At 47.4% G+C, this 23,092-nt stretch overlaps 1 protein-coding gene across 6 annotated transcripts in view; it reads left to right on the top strand.

The window, feature by feature from the left end:
• The window catches only part of SH3PXD2A (SH3 and PX domains 2A), a 243,574-nt gene that overhangs the window by 36,679 nt on the left and 183,803 nt on the right, over positions 1 to 23,092 (top strand). For 5 of the 6 annotated variants that reach the window (XR_005793634.1, XM_040486336.1, XM_040486333.1 and 2 more), the window contains one exon: positions 17,602 to 17,682. Coding sequence is in view for 3 of the 6 variants with exons in the window: in XM_040486333.1 (XP_040342267.1) it covers positions 17,602 to 17,682 (81 nt within the window). In the remaining 3 variants the exon portion in view is untranslated. Of the gene's footprint in view, positions 1 to 17,601; positions 17,683 to 18,926; positions 19,031 to 23,092 lie in introns of all 6 variants that reach the window. The other variant, XM_040486337.1, reaches the window with a different exon arrangement.

Below are 23,092 nucleotides of genomic sequence, written 5' to 3'. Positions count from 1 at the left end.
TCAGAGCCACAGGCTCACCTCCTGGTGCTCACTGCCTTAGGCTTCAGGCACCGGCCACCCCAGTTACTCCTGGCTCTACACGGAGGTCAGGCTGTTGCCTGCCCCCCTCCCCCACCGGCCTTCGTCTATGCCTGTTCTTCTGCTTTACCACACCCTCCACCTCGGCCATCCTCACCTTGTCACCCAGCTTACCTTCCACATCTTTCACCCTTCGCCTCACCTCCAGCACCACCACCTTCAGGAAATCATCTCAGCTTGGCGCCCCTGCTCTGAGTGCCCCCGTGATCGTGCACATCTCTCAGTCTAGCTTCTACAGCAAATTACCCACTAGTACCGCTTTTTCTCACGAGTCTGGGAGCTCCCCTGAGGCCGGGACTGCATTGTATTTGATCCAGTGCAGAGCTCAGCACATGGTCAGCTCTCGAATTCTTTACTGGACGGAACTGAAGTTTATCAGATGAAAGTGACAAGTCTTTATTGAGGATCTACCATGTGCCCAGTATCCTGAGATATTTAGGGAAAACGAGGGAAGTCAGGATAAAATACTTACTTTCAAGGGGATTATGACCCAGTCGAGGACAGTTCTGGGAATGGCTTGGAGGAACGGATACACGTGCAATTGGCAACCTGGGTCTTTGGTACTGAAGTGGGTGCCGTAGCTATTATGTACTCCTAAGGGTTTGGGGAAAAGGGGAAAAGACCCTGCCTGGGCAGAGAGGCTAATAGGCCTGGATTGGGGGGCAAGGGGTGGGTGGGACCAGATGGAAGGAGGTTGGACCAAACTCCAAGGTCAGGACTGTGAATAGACAGAGAAACACGTTTCCAGAGAAGGGGAGCAGATCTCACCGAGTTCTGCAATGACTCTCCTGTGGACGCTTTCAACATCAGAGTGGGGTTAGCAGGTTTTAAGAGCAGTTTCTCTATCCTGGAAGCCGAACAGGAGCAGATGGTATTCCCAGTTTTGCTGCTTGATTGGGAAAGTTTTACCACACGCCAGGCTCTGCCGGGGCCAGCGAACTCTCTAGGCAAAGAGAGCAAGATGTTTCTGGCGTCAGTTCTTTCCAGTCATCTGTGAAAGAGAACCTGTTTCTTCTTACTGAGCCTGGGAAACGAGGTACGTTTTAAGCCAGGCACACCTACTATGTGCCAGTGTTGGTGATCTGTAATGTGGAGATCAGAGGCCCAGGATTAGTTTTCTTCAAGACTAAAGGACGTGACATGACCCCTACCTACACAAGCTTGCTGGGTACCAGATGAAGAGGCAGAGGGAACATCAGGGCTGAGGCAGTCCAGGGAGGCTTCTAGGAGGCAGCGGGTCCCAACTAGTCCTTGAAGGAATTAAAATGTTTTTTTTCAACGTTTATTTATTTTTGGGACAGAGAGAGACAGAGCATGAACGGGGGAGGGACAGAGAGAGAGGGAGACACAGAATTGGAAACAGGCTCCAGGCTCTGAGCCATCAGCCCAGAGCCTGACGCGGGGCTCGAACTCCCGGACCGCGAGATCGTGACCTGGCTGAAGTCGGCCGCTTAACCGACTGCACCACCCAGGCGCCCCTGTCCTTGAAGGAATTAGACACGCTGAGAGAATGGAGAGATGGAGCCTGTCTGGCAAGAATTTCTTAACCAAGAGCGACATCTTTTCCTTTCTAATTTTTTTTTTTTTAAACAGCGTTGTGTTGTTTTTGTGTGTGTGTTTTATTATTTTGTTTTTAATTTTTTTTTTTAGAGGAAGTGTGTGACAGTGGGGGAAGGACACAGAGAGAGGGAGAGAGAGAATCTCAAGCAGGCTCCACACCCCTAGCGGAACCTGACACGGGGCTAGATCTCATGACTGTGAGATCGTGACCCGAGCTGAAATCAAGAGTCGGAGGCTTAACCGACTGAGCCACCCAGGTGCCCCTCTACCGTTTTTAAAAACAGCTTTATTGAGATATAATTCATATACCATGCAATTCACCAATTTAAAGCATACAGTTCAATGGTTTTTAGTAGATCCACAAATAATGTGCAGACATCACCACTGTCAATTTTAGAACATTTTCATCCTCTTAAAAAGTAACCCTATTTCTTAGCAGTCACTTCCTATTTCCCCTAATGCCACCGCTCACAGCCTTGGGCAACCACTAATCTCTTACTGTCTCTATAGATTTGCCTCTTCTGGGCATTGCATAGGAATGGGATCATATAGAACGTGGCCTTTTGTGTCCGCTTCTTTCACTTAGCATAATGTTTTCAAGGTTCGGCCGTGTTGTAGCCTGTGTCAGTACCTTCCTTTTTATAACTGAGTAATGTTCCCTTGTATGACTGTACCACATCATTTATTTACCTGTTCGTCAGTTCGCAGACATTTGGGTTGTTTTCACTTTCTGGTTATTATATAATATATATATTTTATGTTTATTTTTGAAGAGACAGAGCATGAGTGGGGGAGAGGCAGAGAAAGAGAGGGAGACACGGAATCTTTGAAGCAGGCTCCAGGCACCGAGCTGTCAGCACAGAGCCCGACGCGGAGCTTGAACTCACAGACCGGGAGATCATGACCTGAGCCGAAGTCAGATGTTTGACTGAGCCACCCAGGAGCGCCCCTAATATATAATATTTTATAATACAATGCCGCTGTGAACGTCTGCATACAAGTTTTTATGTGGATATGAGTTTCATTTCCCCTAAGCAGATACCCTGGAGTAGAATTGCTGGGCCATATGGTGACTCTGTGTTTAACTGTTCGAGGAACTGCCAGACTGTTTTCCACAGTAATGACACTATTTGATATTCCCACCAGCAGTGTGTGGCAGTTACAATTTCTCTACATCCTCGTCAACACTTATTATTCTCTTGTCTGTCTGATTATAGCCATCCTAGGTAGATATGAATTGGTAATTCACCGTGGTTTTGATTTACATTTTCCTGATGGCCGATGACGTTTACCATCTCTTCTTGTGCTTATTGGCCATTTGTATATCTTCTTTGGAGAAAACTCTACTCAGATCCTTTGCCCATTTTTAAGTTGGGTTATTGAGTTGTAAGAGTTCTTTGGGGCGCCTGGGTGGCTCAGTTGGTTGAGCGTCCGACTTCGGCTCAGGTCATGATCTCACAGTTCATGGGTTCGAGCCCTGCATTGGGCCCTGTGCTGGCAGCTCAGAGCCTGGAGCCTGCTTTGGATTCTGTGTCTCCTCCTCTCTCTCTGCCCCTCCCCCACTCGTACTCTGTCTCTATCTCTCAAAAATGAATAAACATTAAAGAAAAATTAGGGGCGCCTGGGTGGCTCAGTCGGTTGGGTGTCCGACTTCGGCTCAGGTCATGATCTCGCGGTCCGTGAGTTCAAGCCCCACGTCGGGCTCTGTGCTGACAGCTCAGAGCCTGGAGCCTGTTTCAGATTCTGTGTCTCCCTCTCTCTCTGACCTTACCCTCTATATGCTCTGTCTCTCTCTGTCTCAAAAATGAATAAACATTAAAAAATAAATAAATAAAAGAAAAAAGAAAAAAAAAGAAAAAATAAAGAAAAAAAAAGAGTTCTTTATATGCTCCAGATACAAGGCCCTTAGCAGATATATGGTTTGCAAATATTTTATCCTGTTCAGTAGATTGTCTTTTCACTTTGTTGCTGCTGTCCTTTGAAGGACAAAACTTTTAAATCTTGATGAAGTCCAATTTACTTGATTGCTGTTTTGGTGTCATATATTAGAAACCGTTGGCTAGTCCGAGGTTATGAAGATTTGCACCTATATTTTAAGACTTTTACAGTTTTACTGCTCACATGGACATATTTGATTCATTTTGAGTTAACTTTTGTATATGAGGGGAGGGTGGGTTCCCTTCCAATTTTGGATTGCGTCACACTGAGGTCCCACCCACCTCACCAGTTGGTGGGCAGTGCTTTGCTCTTTGCATTCTGGTCTCAACACAAACATCCACTCCTGAGAAAGGCCTTCCCTGACCATGTGTCTAAAGTAGCCACTTCCCCTCTTGTGACTATACTCCATTTTATTGGACCATCAGAAATGATTATATGTGTACCTGATGTTCCCCATGCGAGCTCCATGAAGACAGACTGGCTCACTGCTTGTACGTCCAGCACCTAGGGCAGAGCCTGGCACTCAGCTGGTGCTCAGGCCAAATTTGTTGAGAGCAGAAAACTTTTTATTAAAGGAGCTGCTTCCTAGTGTGTTTTGCTAAAAATTTGAGTTTCTGGCCTCATACAGTGGGAGGTTGGAGGACTGAGTGGGAAGGGATTTTCCAGCAATGTCACAGATAGGAGTTCAGTCATCTCCTGACACAGAAGGGATCATCCCATTCCTTCCTAAGACAGCCCCTTCCATCCTGGGGCCACTCTGGCTGGAAGGTTCTTCCTGACATTAGGAAGGACCTGCTTTCCTATAATTTGCACTCATCACCCACCACCTTCCTTTGGGTACAAATGGAGTTGAACCTCCCATATTCGTAGTTGTTTAAATATATGAAACCAGCTGTCGTATGTCCCTTAAATACTTTTTCTGGGTTCAGCACCTCTAATTCTGTCAGCTGTTTCTCCTAGAGCCGAGAAGGGCTGGGCTCTGACCCCTCAGGCACTGCTGTAGGTTCTGCGGAGGGGAGGATGGTCACTGGCTGCCAAAGAAAGCGAAACACAGCCATAGCTCAGAACAAATGAGCCCCTTGTTTTCTTTTCCCCATTTGAGCTGGTGAATTCCAAAATTGTCAGTGGAACTTTCAGAAAAATCACTGACTACAAACTCTCTCACTAGTGCTCTTGAAGGCAGAGCTGACTGTTCATAGTACAAATTATACCATCATGTTGCTTTCTGTTTAATGAGTATTTCTTTCAGCTAGCTCGTTGGTATTTTTGGTACTGGTTCCCCTTAGTGGTTGTCAACCTGTAACAACCAGTAGAGTCGCCTGGGGAACTCCAAAAACTACCAGTGTCCATCCCACCTTCTAAGATTCTGATTTAAATGATGTGGGATAAGGCCTGGGAGGCAGTGTTTTTAAAGCACTTGGAGGGGATTGTATGTGTGCACAGGGTGCAGACCTTGGCTTCAAGGGCTCAACATTGAACTGAAGTCCCCTGCTGCCCCCCCAAGAAGGAGCAAATGCTGGATGTTAGCAGAATATTTAGGAGCCGACATTAGCTAAGACACAATTATTTTATAAGATGGAAATTTTGCTTTAAATTATGAAAGGCATACATGTCCAGAAGAAATAAAACAAGATAGAAATGTATAAAGTGAAATTATTCCATTTCTCTTTTCTTAACCCAAATAACTACTTATCAGTTTGTTGTATTTTTTTTTCCAGACTTTTCAAATGTACCTGTATGTGCACTCACACAAACCCCCCCATACACCCATCTCCCCAAATAAATCTAATCATATTGTATATGTACTGTTTTGTAATCTCTTTTGTTTTCTTTTCTCAGTGTACTGTGGACATTTTTACCAAAATGACCCAGAAAGATCCACCTTCTCTTGAATTGGCATGTGAATCGTAATTTATTTGACCACTTATAAAATCACTAGACATTCAGTATTCCTTATTTTTTCTTTATTTTTGCAACCAGTGCTGCTATAAGCATCTTTATATATATAAACACAACACACATACCACACACACACATGTGCACACCCATGCATACACACACTTGTGTGGATAAATTATTAGAGGTGAAATTACTCAGTCAAGGGCAATGTAAGTTTGGGATAGAGATTGCCAAAATGCTTTCGAAAACAATTGTTCCACTCTGTTCCCCTCTGTCCCTTTTAACAAAATTCCTAATAACAGCTATGTGCCCTGTGTCAAAAGTTGAGCTTTGCTGAGCACAGCAGAAAGGAAGGTGTGAGTGTGTCAGATGGTGGGGAGGAAACACTGGGGTCATTTCCCCTGCGCACTGTGTGTGGAGGAGGCCACTGGCCTCTGGCCTTGCCCAGCTGCTCTGTTTCCCAGGAAGAGGAAACCAAGCTGTGTGTGTTAACCTTTGCCTTGTTCTCCAGGGTGTGACGAGGGAGTGGGGCACGCTCGCAGGATGTGTGTGTCCAGGTCAGCGGGCCCAGGTCAGTCATTGACTTGAGAGTGTGTGGAGTGAGAATCCTCATTTCTCATCCTTTTCTGGACCCACTGGGCTACATCCAAACCCCGTGAAAGCCCAGGAGGATGACCCTTTTTTTGGATCAGGAGAGGAAACATTTTTTTAAGGTTTCCAGGACTCTAGCTCCCGAATGACAACATGCATCTAGAGTTTTTCTCAGTTTTCATAGTAGGGTGAGCCTTCTCCCCCTGGTCTGGGCGTACTGCCACCGTTTCTGGGCTCCTGGGCATGAGCCAAGATGTTCACTGCCTATTGCTGCCTCTCCATTGGAGCACCTGCTGTTGCAAGGTGGTCAGACCTGTCTGCTCTGATCAGAGCTGGCTTGGGACCAGAGGGTAGTGGCACAGTTGGAGGGAGGAAGGTACAAAGGTTCGACCATGGGCCCTCAGGGACTCTGGAAAGCATGTAGTAGGGACCACGCCCAGGGCTCTAGAAACCCAAAGTGGGTTCCTTTCAAGACCCGGGCTAACTGGTGCCTCCAGAAACTTCTAGGGAAGAGGCTAAAATTCTAAGCGCAAAAGACCATGCCAGGCACTATGAAGGAGGAGATGGAAAAGGGAGATCACATTTACTGAGCAGCTATGGGATCCCAAGCACTGGTTGGTGGTTCTTCTGTTCTCATTAATCTTCACAGGGAAGCAGTTATTAGCACCCCTGTTCTATGGATGGAGAGTGAGGCTCAGAGAGAGTAAGAACTTTTCATCTGAGTTACTTAGAGTAACTCAGAGTAACTCAGATCATGCAAGATAGAGTGCTGGTCCCCACGCAGGCCTCCTTACCAGCCTGGTGCATGGGTGACCTCAGTGCTGACTGATAGATCATCCACACATGAAGTAACCCCTTGACAGAGCATTGAACCATGAGGACGAACCCTTGCAACAGGGACTCTGGCTTGTTCCAGCAAGTCTTCTGTAGTTATTGAAGAGGATGACATCTGACTGTGTCATCAGTGGCACATTGGAAGCTGAGCTTCATGGCCTGCTGCCAGTATAAGCTAGGTAGACCAGTTACTTCTCTAGGTGTCTTCATTTGTGGGCTGAAGATGATAACAACACTCGCCTCCCTGATCGTAAGGATTCAGTGAGATAATCTGACTAAAGTGCTCAGCAAGGCCTAGAATGCTAGGCCTAGAATGCCTGTAGAGCAGTAAGTGCTCTATAAAGTGAGCGTGGCAATTAGCGTTCTTCCCAGTGAAACCAATCTAAGAAAAAGGGTCATAAAAACGGAATTATATAGACAGAGCTTGGACAGCTGAACCCTTTTTTTAAGGTCCGTGTAGGGTTTGTAAATCCTGGGAGCTCCTGCTTTAGACACTCATTTTCCCTGCAGGAAGTATGAAATAAAGAAGAAAAAAAGCCTCCGACCCAGAGAGGCCTGCCACAGCTCGCCCGTCCTTTCAGCGGGTGCTCCTTAGGATGGCCATTGTTTTCCTGGCTCCAGGCAGCAGTTAATGTTGGCGCTTTCTGCTTTCCCAGGCCAGTGCTGGTTCCGCCACTGCCGTGTGTGTGTGTGTGTGTGTGTGTGTGTGTGTGTGCGCGCGCGCGCCTGCATGCATTCGCCCTTGTCCATTTGCATCCCTGTTTCCCACTTCCTTTTCCAATTCCTGGTGTCCTGATCCATGTCTCATGGCAAAGGGAAAGAAGTTGGTTCGTGCTCTCTCTCTCTCTCTTCCTGGGTGTCTAAATAGCTAATGTTGGTTGGGTGATTGCCATGTGCCAGGCCCTGTGCTGAGCACCTCATGTCCATCGTCACATTTGATGAGAAGTTCCCATTATAAACCACACTTACCTGACTCAGAGAAGCTACGGCACTTGCCCAAGCCCACACAGCAGAGCAATGTTGGCGCTAACATTTAATTCCTTCAAATGCTTTCAAGGCTGTCTTCCTCCTCCGTGGTGCCAACCTTTGGTCCTTTCTGAGCCTCACTTTTTGGTACCCCATGACTCCATTGCGCACTGTTTCCCTACTTGATTTGTCTGGCTGAGCTGTAAGAGCCTGGAGGTCAGGGACTTTGCCTCATTTTTAGCTTGGCACAAAACCATGTACTAGGTAAGCACTCAGTCAACATTTGCTGATTGTTTTGTCCCTTGACTTACTTAAGGGACACTAAGTGAGCACCTCTTTGGCATAAAATACCATGCTGAGCATTAGTATACCATAATCAGCCTTTGGGAGCTTCCATTCTTATGGGGAGATACAGGATTAGCTCACTGAATCCTCACAACTGCCCAAAGGTGAGGTAACTACTGCTATCCCCTTCTTGCAGAGTAGTAAGTGGAGGCACAAGCAATATGGAGGCTTTTTCCAGACCTTCTTGCCTACCCACTGCCCTCCAAGCTAAATACAGTCAAGGCCCATGATCCGTGCTGACAATAGCAGGCACCCACACTGAGTATGATGGATACCCACAAAACACTCTTGAAGTTGTTTTATATGGTACTGGAGCCTGCTGACTGTCTTCTCTCCAACCCCCTTTGAAAAGCCCTTTATCCAAGATGAGGGCCATTTAGTGCACGCCTGCAGTGGCAGTGTCTGTGTTTTGGTGGCTGGTGGATGGGTAGTTCTGGGAGGAGCACATGCCCCTCCTAGCACATGCCCCACCCCTCCTGGAGCCTTCCTGGGGTGGCTGCAGCTGCATTTACTGTGACCGGTCCATAAACATGAGGTCCAGAGGGAGCTTGGAGTAGGGTGGTCTGAGGACTGGAAAGGTTCTACCACCTGGTCATTAACCCAGTGGTCAATGTGTACATGTGCATGCTGGGGCGGGGGTCACCCTCCGAGTCCGGGCTTCCAGGTTGTGGTTGTTCCCCCAAATCTGCAGCATCACCATCCTCCCCACTCCAAGAACAAGCACCCACCCTAGAGGAGGGGTTGGAATTTTAATAGGGCCAGACCCTGAGAGTGCTCAGAAACTTTAGCCAAGTGGCCACAGGCTATTGAACTTGATTTTGCCGACTGGGTTTTAGGTTGGCAAAGATGTTTGCACTGAGCCAGATATGTTTGTGTTCTACCCTTGGCCACTGGGAATTTGCTTCTGAGGTTGGGGCAAAATTTGCTGCTAGTGACCTCTTTGGTGCTTCAAACCCCCCGGATTTTCACCCAGTAGATCTACCAGTCAATCTTTATTTCAGTGTGCCCTGAGGACTGAGAGAACTCCAGGGTTGCTGGGGAAGATGTTTGCTGCCCTTGCTGCTGGGAGGGACATACTGAGTGTGTTAAATAGACGGGGACACAGCATGTGTCCATTGATGGGTTGTTCTGAGCCAACAATTACCAAACAAAGGGAGATATAAGAACTGGTTAATTGTGAAAAAAAGACTGTGGGCACCACAAGAGATGGACACAGACTTTCTAGGCCAGTGGATCCAGGTCAAATGGTGGATTCTGGGTGCCATCAAGGTGACACCTTTGACACCACGGCCTCCACTGTTTACTATGGGTTTCTATGGGCCCCAGCAGGGAGGAAAGGGGTCATCGTCCCAGTGTTTGGTGTAGCCATTTGTATTGGGGGCAGAGCCCTGGGGTCTTCTGCCTTGCCAGGTGGTCTGGACCTCAGAGGTCAGTCTGGCCTAATTTGGAACTTATGTTCCGCTCCTCTCCTCCCTGGGGTAGAATGTCGTACATGGGGCCCTTTGAATAGAAGGTTAGAGCTGATTGGTACCTTAGACAGGCTGGCGCCACCTTCTCGGAGAATTTGGCATGATGAAACCGTTCCAGCCAGGAGCCAGAGCAACCATCATGTCCCCAGATGTAAACCCCCCTTTACTGGTTCTGTTCTTTCAGACTTTTGGGGCCAAATCGTTTAGCAGTCAGTTCCAAACGTTAAGCATCCCTCCATCTAGAAGATTTGGAGGGGGTTGAAGAACTGGGTCCTGAGGAGATATTGTGACCTCAGGGGCCCTAAAGAGCAGTGACAACCCACCCAGGGGAACAGGGTGCTGTGTCCTGACCGGAACCACTGTGTTGTTCATTAGAAAAAGCACCCCTTTCCCCGCAGCTTCCAGCCAACATACACAGTTTGAGGTGCAGGGTATGGGTTAGATTTCAGCCCCTACTTGTCCCCTTGGCTGGACATCTTTGGACGGTGAACACCGTGTATAGCAGTATTCACTGGCCCTAGTCTTAGCTAACTGATGGACTATAGTGTGAGCAGGTGAAGGAAGATTGTCACCGAGTTTCCATTTGGCCTTGGGGCAGGGGCAGCTGGCAAGGGTCCAGGGAAAATAAGGTCTTCCTTAGTAAACTGAGCCACAGTGCCACAAAGATATATGAGTTCTTCCATAGTTCCTAACTCCTTGCCTCTAACTGTACTTTTTGGGGGCACCTGGGTGGCTCAGTCGGTGAAGGGTCCAACTTCAGCTCAAGTCATGATCTCGTGGTTTGTGGGTTAGAGCCCCGCATCGGGCTCTGTGCTGACAGCTCAGAGCCTGGAGCCTGGAGCCTGGAGCCTGCTTCAGATTTTGTCTCCTTCTCTCTCTGCCCCTTGCTCACTCGTGGTCTGTCTCTCTCTCTCTTTCTCTCTCAAAAATAAATAAATAGTAAGACAAATAACAAAAAACAACTGTACTTTTTGTCAGCACAGGGAACAATTGGTATTTACTGGCATTTAAAAATTTTTTGTTTAATGTTTGTTTATTTTTGAGAGAAAGAGGGAGGGAGGGAGGGAGAGAGAGAGAGAGAGAGAGAGAGAGATGGAGTGTGAGTGAAGAGGGGCAGAAGGAGAGGGAGACAGAATTTGAAGCAGGCTCCAGGCTCTGAGCTGTCAGCACAGAGCCTACCTGACATGGGGGTCAAACCCATGAACTGCGAGATCATGACCTGAGCAGAAGTCAGACGTTTAACCGATGGAGCCACCTAGGCACCCCTTACTGGCACTTTTTAATTAAACATGGGGCAGGTCCTAGGCCTTCTAAGAACAGTTGGGCCATATCTTTGGGTCATTCATTGGTCGCAGCCTATAGTCCTCCACAGGAACTGGGCTGGGTTTCATTCTCGGTGCTCTGGAGTTGAGCTGTGGATCTAATTTGCATCATGACTGTTTTCTTGTTGAAACGAGCAAGACTTGGAAGCCGTGGCAGTCTCAGACATTTCTGGGCCTGATGAGCTGAGCAGACGGAAGGTGGTCCGGAGTGGGTGGGCACTCCGGTTGGACCAAGGCATCGTGCCAGGTGTCTGCTGAGAGTTTCCGTCGTTGTGTCTGGGGTAGAGATCCTCCTTGTAGAGGGTAAGGGAGGCAGGTGAACATGAGACTCAGGAGCTTCCTCTCCGAGAAAAGCTGGATGCAGTTGCTGGTCGACAGCAAGGCTTCCAAGATGCCTACCATCTGCCTGAAACAGCCAGTAATGGGGGAAACAGAATCCATGTTTTTTTTTAAATCCAGAAGAAAGGGAAACTCCACCCGGGAAACACAACCCCGAGCAAAGTGTGTGGAAGCAGGATGTTTAATTGCAAACCTTTCTTGAGAACCAGCTGCTAGGTAATGTTATCTCGTCTGCTCCTGCAGCAGAGGAGAGTTTATCTGGGCCCCTGACGCAGGCCCGGTAAACAGAGCTGGCTTTCCCTGATGACCTCTGCCCTGTCCCCCTTCCCCTCCACCTGCTCTTTCTCTGGGGTTTATCTCTAGGGTTTCTAGTGCCACTAGAGCCAGCTCAGGGAGGCTTAAGAAACTCTAATGTGGGCGTGGGGGTGGGGGTGGGCGTGGGAGGGTGTATGGGTTGGGCTGGAATTTTGCATATCCATTGCTCATCTGGAATGATAATCTAAGAGGTTCAAGGTTTGGAAGAAAGCAGACAAGCCTTTGAAATAGGCTGCCCAGATAAAAGAAAGTGGTCTGGAGACTGTCCTTGGATCTCTGGGTTTCTATTTCCAGGGAAATCTCTGACCATTTCTCTTACTCAGGATTTAGAGCATTTGTCCAGGAAGGAGGCCGGGGGTGCCTGGTAAATCCTAAAAGTTTGGGAGGACCTGGGATGGGGGCTCATTTCTGTACCCCTGCACCCAAGTCACCTCATGCTCTCTCCGAGCATGGGAAGTGGGAGGCAAGACATTAGCAGGAGCAGTCCTTTGCCCAACAAGGAAAGAAATGTGTTTTGAGGGGAAGCACGGCTGGGTTGCAGCCTGGTGGCTGTGGCTGGCACGGGTCACGTGGACAACCTCTTTCACCCTGCCCTCTTGCTTTTTCTCCAGGGGGCTTGTCTTTGGTGTGCATTCAGGTCAAGGGTTAGAGAGAGATGGCTCCCTGTGAAGGGAAAGGACTTTTCCACAGGGTGGAAGAGATTGGGGAGAGTGTGCTCCCATGTGCTGGTTAGCCCTGGCCTGGGAACTGGGAGGTCTGGGCTGTAGTCCCAGCTCTGGCACTAACAGGTTGAGCACACCTGCCACGGTAACCAGCCTAGTGGGTCAGGCCCAGAGCCCCAAAGGCTGTGCCCATTGAGTAGAAGAGGAACCTGAGGCCCTGACAGGCTGGGCTGAGGTCTCACAGCCTGTAAGGAAGGTCCTGAGAGTGAAACCCATGTGTGGCTGACTCCAGAACGTGTGCCTCTTCCTTGGCAAATCACCATCCTGGGTCTGAGTTTCTTCCTCTGCAGGAGAGACCTCCCAGCCACCAGAGGCTGTGAGCCTATAATTAATTCTTCCTGGGAGGTGAAGGGAAGCCCCTAATTACTGGGGAGGATGGAGCATGGGTCATGTTAAGCCCCAGATAAGCCCTTCCTCCAGGCCCCGCTTGACTGGCCAGGGAGAAAGGCTGCTGTCTAATGGTCTGTAGGCTCTCTCCTGAGAGGGCACTGCCCCTTGGGGCCTCCTTACAGTGCCTCTGCCCAGGCAGAGGTCAGGAAGGCAGCACCTAGCCACATACAGCATCTGCTCCCTGCCTGGGACCTGCGGGAGGGAAGATGTAGCTGGTAGGACTTGGGGGGCAAGGAGCTGGGAGTCAGCCGGGGGGATGGGGTGGGTTATAACCCCAGTGAAAACTTCACAGCATCCGGCCACAGTCAATGAAGCCAGTTGTGTTATGAGGGTTTCCTCTGCATTCATCTGGTTTTGTAGCATTCCTAACCACTGACTTCTGTCTGGGCCCCAAGTTCTTCTTTCTCTCAGGCTCTCAGGACTGACATGACTCCCCCATGATCCTCTAGGCTCATCCACTGTGCAAGGGGTACACAGACTTTTCAGGCCACTCAGAAATTTATTAAGAAAGATACCATTCAGTCCTGATTAAGTAGTTTGATTTAAATATCCACACTCCTGGGGAGCCTCGGTGGCTCAGTCGATTGAGTGACTTCAGCCTAGGTCATGGTCTCACAGTTCATGGGTTTGAGCCCCATGTTGGGCTTTGTGCTCACAGCGCGGAGCCTGCTTCGGATTCTCTGTTTCCCTCTCTCTCTGCCCCTCTCTGCCCCTCTCTGCCCCTCTCCCCACTCCTTCTCTCTCAAAAATAAACATTAAAAAAAAAAAAAACACTCCTAAATTTACATATAGGAAGATAGTCCAGTGTGGTAAACAGCATGGTGATTGGACTCAACTGGACCTGAGTCAAGTCCTTTGCTCTGTATTGTACTAGCTGTGTGACCTTGGGCAAGTTCTGTAGCTTCTCTGAACCTTGGCTTCCTCCTGTACAAACTGGAGATCGCAATGGTAGCTACCTCATAGATTAAATGAGCTAATGCATATCAATGGTTTTGCTATGCTGGCATGAAGTAACCATTCCCTAAAAATGGTTTCTACCATTTATTATATGAGATATGTGTTTATATATGATATAAAGCAAAGCATAACCCCATCTATTATAATAATAGACGATAGTTTATTTTGGGTTTGTGAAGATAGGAATGGCCTTTCACTTTATGTTCGTTCTTATCAGGATCACACAAAACATGTCATAAATATTCCATGTCACGGGAGCAACACTCACTATTTGCTTTGCTTTATGGCCCTCTCCTTAGTTGCATTTTGGAACGAACCCTGCTCTGAACAAGGCTACCTCTGTAACAGAACTCAGTGCGGGGGAGAAGGGACTGAGGATTCAGGGCTCATTTGCTTGGATGTTAACTGAGTACCAGACATAAAGCCCCATATCCCTGTGTGCAAAACCCTTGCTGTGGACCAAACATTTGTGTTTTCCCAAATTTGTACATCGAAGCCCTAATCCCCAGTGTGATATTTGAGGTGGGGCCTTTGGGAGGTGATAAGGTTTAGATGAGGATGTGAAGATGGAGTCCCAGGGGTGGGATTAGGGCCTTTGTAAGAAGAGAAAGAGACTAGAGCCCCTTCTCCCCACCATGTAAGCATACGGCAACAAATTGACCATGTGCAAGTCAGGAAGTGGGTCTCACCAGCAACCTTGATCTTGGACTTCCAGCCTCCAGAACTGTGAGAAATAAGTGTTTGTTGCGTAAGCCATTCAGTCCATGGTATTTTCTTATAGTAGCCCAAACAAACTAAGACAGCTCTGCTCCAGGCCTCTGGTGAATTCATCTACTCTGATGCCAAGGGATCTAAATTCTACTTCTCTTTGCTAACATTCTTTCCTTCTCATAGTGGCTGAGACCCCTGGCTTCTCTGCCCATTTTGTTGTCACTGATGGAGTCTCCTCAGACCTACTGAATCAGAATCACTAGGCAGGTGCCCAGAATCTGAGTTTTTATGAAGCTTGCCAGGAGATTCTGATGGGCGCTCTCGCAAGGGACCCACAGCTGTGGACACAGCTGCTCAGTCTCCTCTGAGGGAGGAAGCAAGGTAGATGTCTCACTGTGTCTCCGTGCTGGCCCTTAACCCAAGAGAGGTCATAGCAGGCACTAGAGGGGCAGTTCAGCAGACTAGTCCTGAGGGGGTGAAGGGACTCTGCCTCTCACTGAGGCCTCCCTCAGGAGGATGTGTCTTTGGTGTGAGTTCAGTAAAAGGGACAGAAATGGTAGGGACAGTAGGCCAGATTATGTGGCAGGGGACTTTCTCTTTCTCCAGCCAGGAGGCCTGCCCACCTCTTGGGCCAGTAGGCCTTCTAGAGTGGCCTGGGGCAGCAGCCTTGGAGAGCCTAACTGAGCATTGGGAAGTGGGGAAGACATTACGAATAGGGTCCTGAAACGCCTTCATTTCCGACAAGTTTAAAAATCTTAGGTGCACTGACGTCTCTCCTGCAAATCTGCCTCTCATCCAGAGGGCAGTTTGATTGTTCAGCGCAGCAAAATATTTTCTTCTTTTTTTTTTAATGTTTATTTTTGAGAGAGACAGAGACAGAGTGTGAATGGGGGAGAGACAGAGAGAGAGGGAGACACAGAATCCGAAGCAGGTTCCAGGCTCTGAGCTGTCTGCACAAAGCCTGACGTGGGGCTCAAACTCACTAACCGTGAGAACATGACCTGAGCCGAAGTCAGACGCTCAACCGACTGAGCCATTCAGGTGCTCCAATGCAGCAAAACGTTTTCTGAGCACCCGCTCTGGTCTGTGCCTGGCCCTGAGTTAAGGCGTAGGAATACTGGGATGAATTGCACATCTCTGAATTGCTTATGGTCACCTGAAGTGCTTTTCAGGGTGGGTTTTGAGAATTAACTACAGCAGAAGTGGTTTGTTAAAAGTACAGGTGCCAGGAGACAAAAGCAAAAATGAACTATTGGGAGGGACCTCATCAAGATAAAAAAACTTCTGGGGCGCCTGGGTGGTGCAGTCGGTTAAGCGGCCGACTTCAGCCAGGTCACGATCTCGCGGTCCGTGAGTTCGAGCCCCGCGTCGGGCTCTGGGCTGATGGCTCGGAGCCTGGAGCCTGTTTCCGATTCTGTGTCTCCCTCTCTCTCTGCCCCTCACCCGTTCATGCTCTGTCTCTCTCTGTCTCAAAAATAAATAAACGTTAAAAAAAAAAAAGATAAAAAAACTTCTGCACAGCAAAGGAAACAGTCAACAAAACTAAAGGGCAACCTACAGAATGGGAGAAGGTATTTGCAAATGACATATTGGATTAGGGGCTAATGTCCAAAATCTATAAAGAACTTATCAAACTCAACACCCCAAAAATAAATAATCCAGTTAAGAAATGGGCAGAAGTCATGAACAGACATTTCTCCAAAGAAGACATATAAATGGCCAGCAGACACATGAAAAAATGCTCAACCTCACTCATCATCAGGGAAATACAAATCAAAACCACAATGAGATATCACCTCACACGTGTCAGAATGGCTAAAATTAACAACTCGGGACACAATAGATGTTGGCGAGGATGTGGAGAAAGGTGGACCCTTTTGCACTGCTGGTAGGAATGCAAACTGGTGCGGCCACTCTGGAAAATGGTGTGGAGGTTCCTCAAAAAGTTAAAAAGAGAACTACCCTATGACCCGGCAATTGCACTACTAGGTATTTATCCGAAGGACACAGGAATGCTGATTCAAAGGGGCACATGCACCCCAGTGTTTATAGCAACACTATCAATAATAGCCAAATTATGAAAAGAGCCAAAGTGTCCATTGACTGATGAACGGATAAAGAAGATTATGCAATGGAATATTACTCAGTGATGAAAAAGAATGAAATCTTGCCATTTGCAGCATGGATGGAACTAGAGTGTATCATGCTAAGCCAAATAAGCCAGTCAGAGAAAATATCATATGATTTCATTCATATGTGGAATTTAAGAAACAGAAAAAATGTGTAGGGAAAGGGACAGAAAAACAAAATAAGATAAAAAAAAAAAGAGAGAGAGGCAAACCATAAACATTCTTAATGATAGAGAACAAACTGAGGGTTGCTGGAGGGGAGTTGGTGGGGGGATGAGCTAAATGGGTGATGGGCATTAAGGATGGCATTTGTTGGGATGAGCACTGGGTTTTATATGTAAGTGATGAATCACTAAAGTCTACTCCTGAAATATTACCCTATATGTTAACTAACTTGAATTTAAATAAAATCTTGGGGAAAAAAAAGTATAGATGCCCAATTTTAACAAATGTACCACTCAAGTGGTGGGAGAGAGCAGGGAGTATATGGGAACTCTCTGTACTTTCTGCTCAATTTTGCTATGAACCTAAAACTGCTCTATAAAAATAAAGCCTTAAAAAAATTAAAATGTAGTGCTTGAGTCCTGAAACCCCTGGTCTACTTATGCAGAATTTCAGAGAGTGGGGCCCCAGCATCTGCAATTTAGAAAGGCCTCTTACAGAATCTGATTCACTGTAAAGTTTGAGAACCAGTGGACATTTTTGACAACTCCAATTTTGTGTTTGTTTTATAAAATACATACAAATGAAATGAAGGAAATTAAAACCACTTGTAATCCTACTCTCCTAAGATAATCATCCTTAGCAGTTTATTGGATATCTTTCTAGGTGTGTGTGTGCGTGTGTGTGTGTGTGTGTATTTAAATAAACATGTGTAACATCTGTGTGGTACCTGACACTGTGCTAGGTCTTGGGGACAGAGATGAGAAGAATGGTCCTGGCCATGGTGCACCCACAGTCATGTTAAATGATGCCTGGTACAGCTTGAAGCTCAGCCTTAGTCACCCGCTCATTTGTGCTTACCTTTTCCCCACAGGTGTACATCATCAATGTGACCTGGTCCGACTCCACATCCCAGACCATCTACCGGAGGTACAGCAAGTTCTTTGACCTGCAGGTGAGTTGTTCTGAGTTTGGATGGTACCCAGTTCCAGCCACCGTGGCCTGAGTCTCTGCTGGGCTGGCCTCTGTCATGTCCTTACTCAGCCGGAGAACCCCTGTCAGAACTCTCAGGGTCAGCATCCAGGTCAGAACAGAGGGACAAATGAGGGAAACTCACCTGTCTAGCTGAGCTTGGCTCAGTCTTTAATGTCGCAGGCAGACACAGGTATTTGTTGGCTTCATCTGATGGTCTTAACAGTCAAGCTTTGTCACCCTCCTTTGCCTGGGGGTTAGGAAACCAGGGTGGAGAGGCAGGAGGATGGCCGTAGGTGCTGTGTGCATGAGCAGACATGTGTCTATAAACATCCAGGGTGAGACACAAGCCACCACATCTTTGCAGGCAAAGAAAAGCAAACACACGGGAGAGACAGAAACAGAAAATAAGCAGTTTCTTGAACTACAGACACAAACTGGGCATACCGCTGTGTCTGGCTAGCCAAATAAGGCTCTTGCTGCCATGTTTGTACATGTGTATGATGTGTGTGACTCTCTAATATACACAGGGATGTCTGCACAGGGGGATGGTACTAGGGATCCCACAGCTCCACTGCAGACACCTCCCTTGATGCTACCTAATTTGGTTAGGCCTTTTTGAATTACAAGTGGTAGTTTTACACTCCTACTGGCTCACACTAAAAGGAGATTTGGTTGGAAGGGTATACCACAGAAGGTTGTGTAGTTGGCCAGGTGGTAAAGAGGGGAGTGAGGCAGTGGGCTCCAAGAACACCCAAAACTACAGCTGCTTTCTGTCTGTCTGCTCTCTGCTTCTCTCTGGGCACTGCCCTCAGATTTCTGAGGAACTTGGCTGTCAACAACTCCCGAATTTCATATCTTGTAGTTCCCAACACCTGAGAGACTGTCTCTGACTGACTGTTTCAAGTTGAAAAATCCCAGGGAAGACTCGGATTGGCCTGATTTTGGTCACGTGCCCTCTCTGGACCAATCAGAGTGGCCCGGAGTAGAAGGTCACGTAGCACAGATGTGACCACTAGGGGGCCTATGCCTCTGTAACAGAGTCAGGCACCAGACAAGGCAGAATTAGTGTGAGTTGAACAGCAACCCTTCCAATACCAGGAAGGGAAAACTGAGAGTTTCTAGATTCTTCCTTAGGGCTATAAGCCTGGTGTAGGCCAATAAAAACACAAAGAAGAGACACCTACTTCTGGTCCTCACAACCAGGCTCTACTCGTTCATTTGCAGGCTTTGGTGGTGAGTCATCTTGGAGAGGCCAGGCCTGCATGTTTGCCCTTAAGTACCTGACTATCCCATTGTCCTTATCACTCTACCAATGAGATGAGTCAAAGGTGAGCCAGCTTCCTGTATTACAGTAAATCCTGTCTTAATCCGATAATATGGGATGGAAAGCCACTCCTTACTTTCCTGCCTCTTCTCCTCACCTCCCCTATTACTGTCCAGTCTCCTTGGGTCCTTCTGGTATAAACTGGTGGGATTTGCTGATACCCCATCAATGGATGTAGTGTGCGGGACAGGAAATGATAAGTTAGTTGGGGAGAGGGAACCCTGAAAGGACTCATTGATGAGCCAGAGGGAGTCTCAGAGCCAACGGAAACTCTCAAATCAGAGCTTTTCTTCCCCCACCCTTCTGTTCTGTGCCCCCATCCCCTCCCTAGTTACAGAACCTCACAAGAAAGGAATGCTACTCCCCCTACTTCTTCCTTGCCTGGAGGGCTTATTTCCTGTGTGTTGGGAGGGGACGCACAGCATGGGTCAGCTTGTGTGATGCACTGGCTCTAGACGTGAGCATGGCCAGGCCTGTCCACATGGGTCATCACTGCCTTGGAGATACAGTTTGGAAAGGGACCTTTGGAATTTAACCTTTGAGCCAAGCGTAACATCTTTGTGAACCCATTTTACGGAACTCATGACATGACTTTTAGTGGCATTCATTTTGGAAAGCCTTTCTTATTTATCGGGGTCACTGATTTTAATATGGCGACTCCTGTAGAGGAAGAAACATGGTAATGCTAACTCCATCTCTAGTCACTGGTGCCCTCGCAATTGGGCTTTCTAGTGAGAGAGTGGCTTCAAGCTTAGGCACTGGGGACGCATTGCCTAGGACTGGTTACTGGCTCCACCACCTTGTAGCTCTGGAAACATTCCTCAACTTTTCTAGGTTCTCTTTCCCATCTGTGGAATGTAGATTTGAATAGTACCCACCCAGTAGGGTTGTTGTGAGGCTTAAATGAGCAAATCTATCCTTGGGAATGGACTATCTCAGGCACACACCGGGACAAGCAGCCCTGAGCAGGAGGGGCGGGGGGACACAGGAGCCAAACGACTTGTGCTTGGAGAGAGACAGTGTCTCTTTCATGTGACCCGTGGCATTAATGAGGAGTCCTCTGGTGGAGCATGGGGGAGCTGGCTCATTCGTGGCATTGTGGACGAGAGTCCACAGATAACCTGGTAACTGCCCATTCTACACTTACCTGAAGCCTTAGGACTATACTGGGCTGGTCATTTATCTCCATCCACATTCACCTCTGTCCCCCACACCACCCATATGTCTTACTTACAGCCTATCTGCTACTCTTGAGGCCCTGGAATAGGGTCACCAGATAAAATATGAGATGTCCAGTTAATTTTTTTAATGTTTTTTTAATGTTTTAATGTTTATTTATTTTTAACAGAGAGAGAGAGAGACAGAGACAGAGCATGAGTGGGGGAGGGGCAGAGAGAGAGGGAGACACAGAATCCAAAGCAGGCTCCAGGCTCTGAGCTGTCGGCACAGAGCCTGACGTGGGTCTCGAACTCACAGACTACGAGATCATGACCTGAGCCGAAGTCGGACACTCAACCGACTGAGCCACCCAGGCGCCCCTTTAATGTTTATTTACTTTTGACAGAAAGAGAGAGACAGAGCATGAGTGGGGTAGGGGGCAGAGAGAGAGGGAGACACAGAATCCAAAGCAGGCTCCAGGCTCTGAGCTGTCAGCACAGAGCCTGATGCGACACGGGGCTCAAACTTACAGACCGCGAGATCATGACCTGAGCTGAAGTCGGACGCTCAACCAACTGAGCCACCCAGGCGCTCCTCCAGTTAATTTTGAATTTCAGAGGAACAATATTTTTTTTCACTGTAAGTGTGTCCCAAATATTGCATGGGATATACTTATACTAAAAAAGCGATTCATTGTTTATCTGAAATTCACATGTTATTGTGTGTCCTGTGTTTTCACTTGCTTAATCTAGCAGCCTTACCCTGACTGTAAATGGTGAGGATGGAAGAATAAAGTTGAATAAGCCAGGCTGGCTCAGGGTAAGAGTGGATGGGCCTGTGCTACGCCCTCCTACATATTTGCACTTCTTCAGGATGGAAGTGGCACAAGCTGAGGAATGCTAAGTTGAGAAGGACAAGGTCCCTTCCTTCCAGAAGTCTGGTGGGGAAAGTAGACTTTTAGGCAGTGAAGTCTACTGGAAATGAAATAAACACTTGATTGAGGGACAAGCAGCATTTACGGATGGAGAGAAAGGAAAGAGCACTCCTCTTGGGAGGAGGGAACAAAACATATGGTTTGATTGGGACGGCAGCCTCGAGTGATATAGCCCCATACCCCCACAACCGTTTGGGGGTATTTGGTTGTTTTTTGAAAATTATAGTTATTGGGGTAAAGTATGTCCCTAATTTCTTTGTAAATTTGTTTATTCGTTAAACATGCCTGCCTCCTATCCATCTGTCCATCATCCATCCATCCATCTAATCTATCCAATCTAAGTGCCTATCTTCTATGTCCCAGGAAGTATGCTGGGCTCTGGGGATTTATTGATGAGCAAAAGCAAAATAAATATATATTTTATAAATATATATATATATATATAAAATTTCATACTATTTCAAATGCTACAAAGAGAAGTACCATAGAGATACTACAGGGAAACATACTCTGGGATCAAAGCAGGCATCCCTGAAGAAGTAAGTGGAAACTGACAGATCAAGGAGTTATTTTATCTTATTTTGAAGATCAGAGATTTTTTCTGCTTCTTTTTTTTTTTTTAATTTTTTTTTTTAACGTTTATTTATTTTTTTGGGACAGAGAGAGACAGAGCATGAACGGGGGAGGGGCAGAGAGAGAGGGAGACACAGAATCAGAAACAGGCTCCAGGCTCTGAGCCATCAGCCTAGAGCCCGACGCGGGGCTCGAACTCACGGACCGCGAGATCGTGACCTGGCTGAAGTCGGAGGCTTAACCGACTGCGCCACCCAGGCGCCCCCAGAATTTTTCTGCTTCTAATGAAAGACAAAGACTGTCTCCCCAGACAAAGGCATGAATGTACATGTATAATTCTAATGACCTTTTTTGGTCATTCATACCCCCCTGATATCCTTCCAAGGGTATCAGGATAAGACCCTCTACTCTTCCCCAAACCCTCTCCTCTCCTCATATCTTCTGCCTTCAGCCTTCAGCCCCAGTGGTTCTGCCTCCACACACCAGGGGCTGTGCACTGAATGTGGCCCCTCTTCCTGCCCCCTGGGAAGCACCAGGTATGGAGCCCTTCACCTGTGCTGTTCACTGTGGTAGCCACTAGCCACATGTGGCTATTTACATTTACATTTAAATTAATTAAAAAGTTTGAAATTAAATTTAATTCATTTTTAAATTTTTTAAAACATTTATTTAGTTTTGAGACAGAGAGAGAGAGAGAAAGGGCACAAGTAGGGGAGGGGCAGAGAGAGAGGGAGACACAGAATCCGAAGCAGGTTCTGTCAGCACAGAGCCCGACGTGGGGCTCCAGCTCATGAACCGTGAGATCGTGACCTGAGCCGAAGTCGGATAGTCAACCAACTGAGCCACCCAGACGTCCCTTGTTTAATTCATTTTTAAGAATCAAATTAGATTTACTTTATTGGTCATACTTGCTGTATTCTTCTTTTATATAAAGTTTATTTAATTTTGAGAGAGAGAGAAAGCAAGCATGCATGCATGTGTGAGAGGGCAAGGGGCAGAGAGAGGGAGAAAGAGAGACAGAGAGAGGGAATGAAAATGAATCTCAAGCAGGCTCCCTGGTGAGCACAGAGCCCACCCTTTGAAATCATGACCTGAGCCAAAATCAAGAGTCACATGCTTAACCAACTGAGCCACCCAGGTGCCCCATACTTGCTTATATTCTAAGTGTTCAATAGTCACAGTGGCTAGTGGCTACATATTGAGCAGATACAAAGAATTTCTATCATGACAGAAGTGTCTTTTGGAATGTGCTGTTTTAGAGGCATCTGGGGCACACAACAGGCTTGACTGGGTTTCTGCCTACCCCAGAGGGCTCTGCCACCCTCCCAGCCCCTCCTCAGCTGCCTTCTAAAATCTTTAGGGCCCCGGCAGGAAGAAGGAGACTATGTTCTACCATGATTT

Source organism: Herpailurus yagouaroundi, unplaced genomic scaffold (genome assembly GCF_014898765.1).
Source record: "Herpailurus yagouaroundi ecotype Mexico unplaced genomic scaffold, PumYag 163, whole genome shotgun sequence".
NCBI classification, from domain to species: Eukaryota; Metazoa; Chordata; class Mammalia; order Carnivora; family Felidae; genus Herpailurus; species Herpailurus yagouaroundi.
This window is presented reverse-complemented; position numbering and strand designations above follow the sequence as displayed.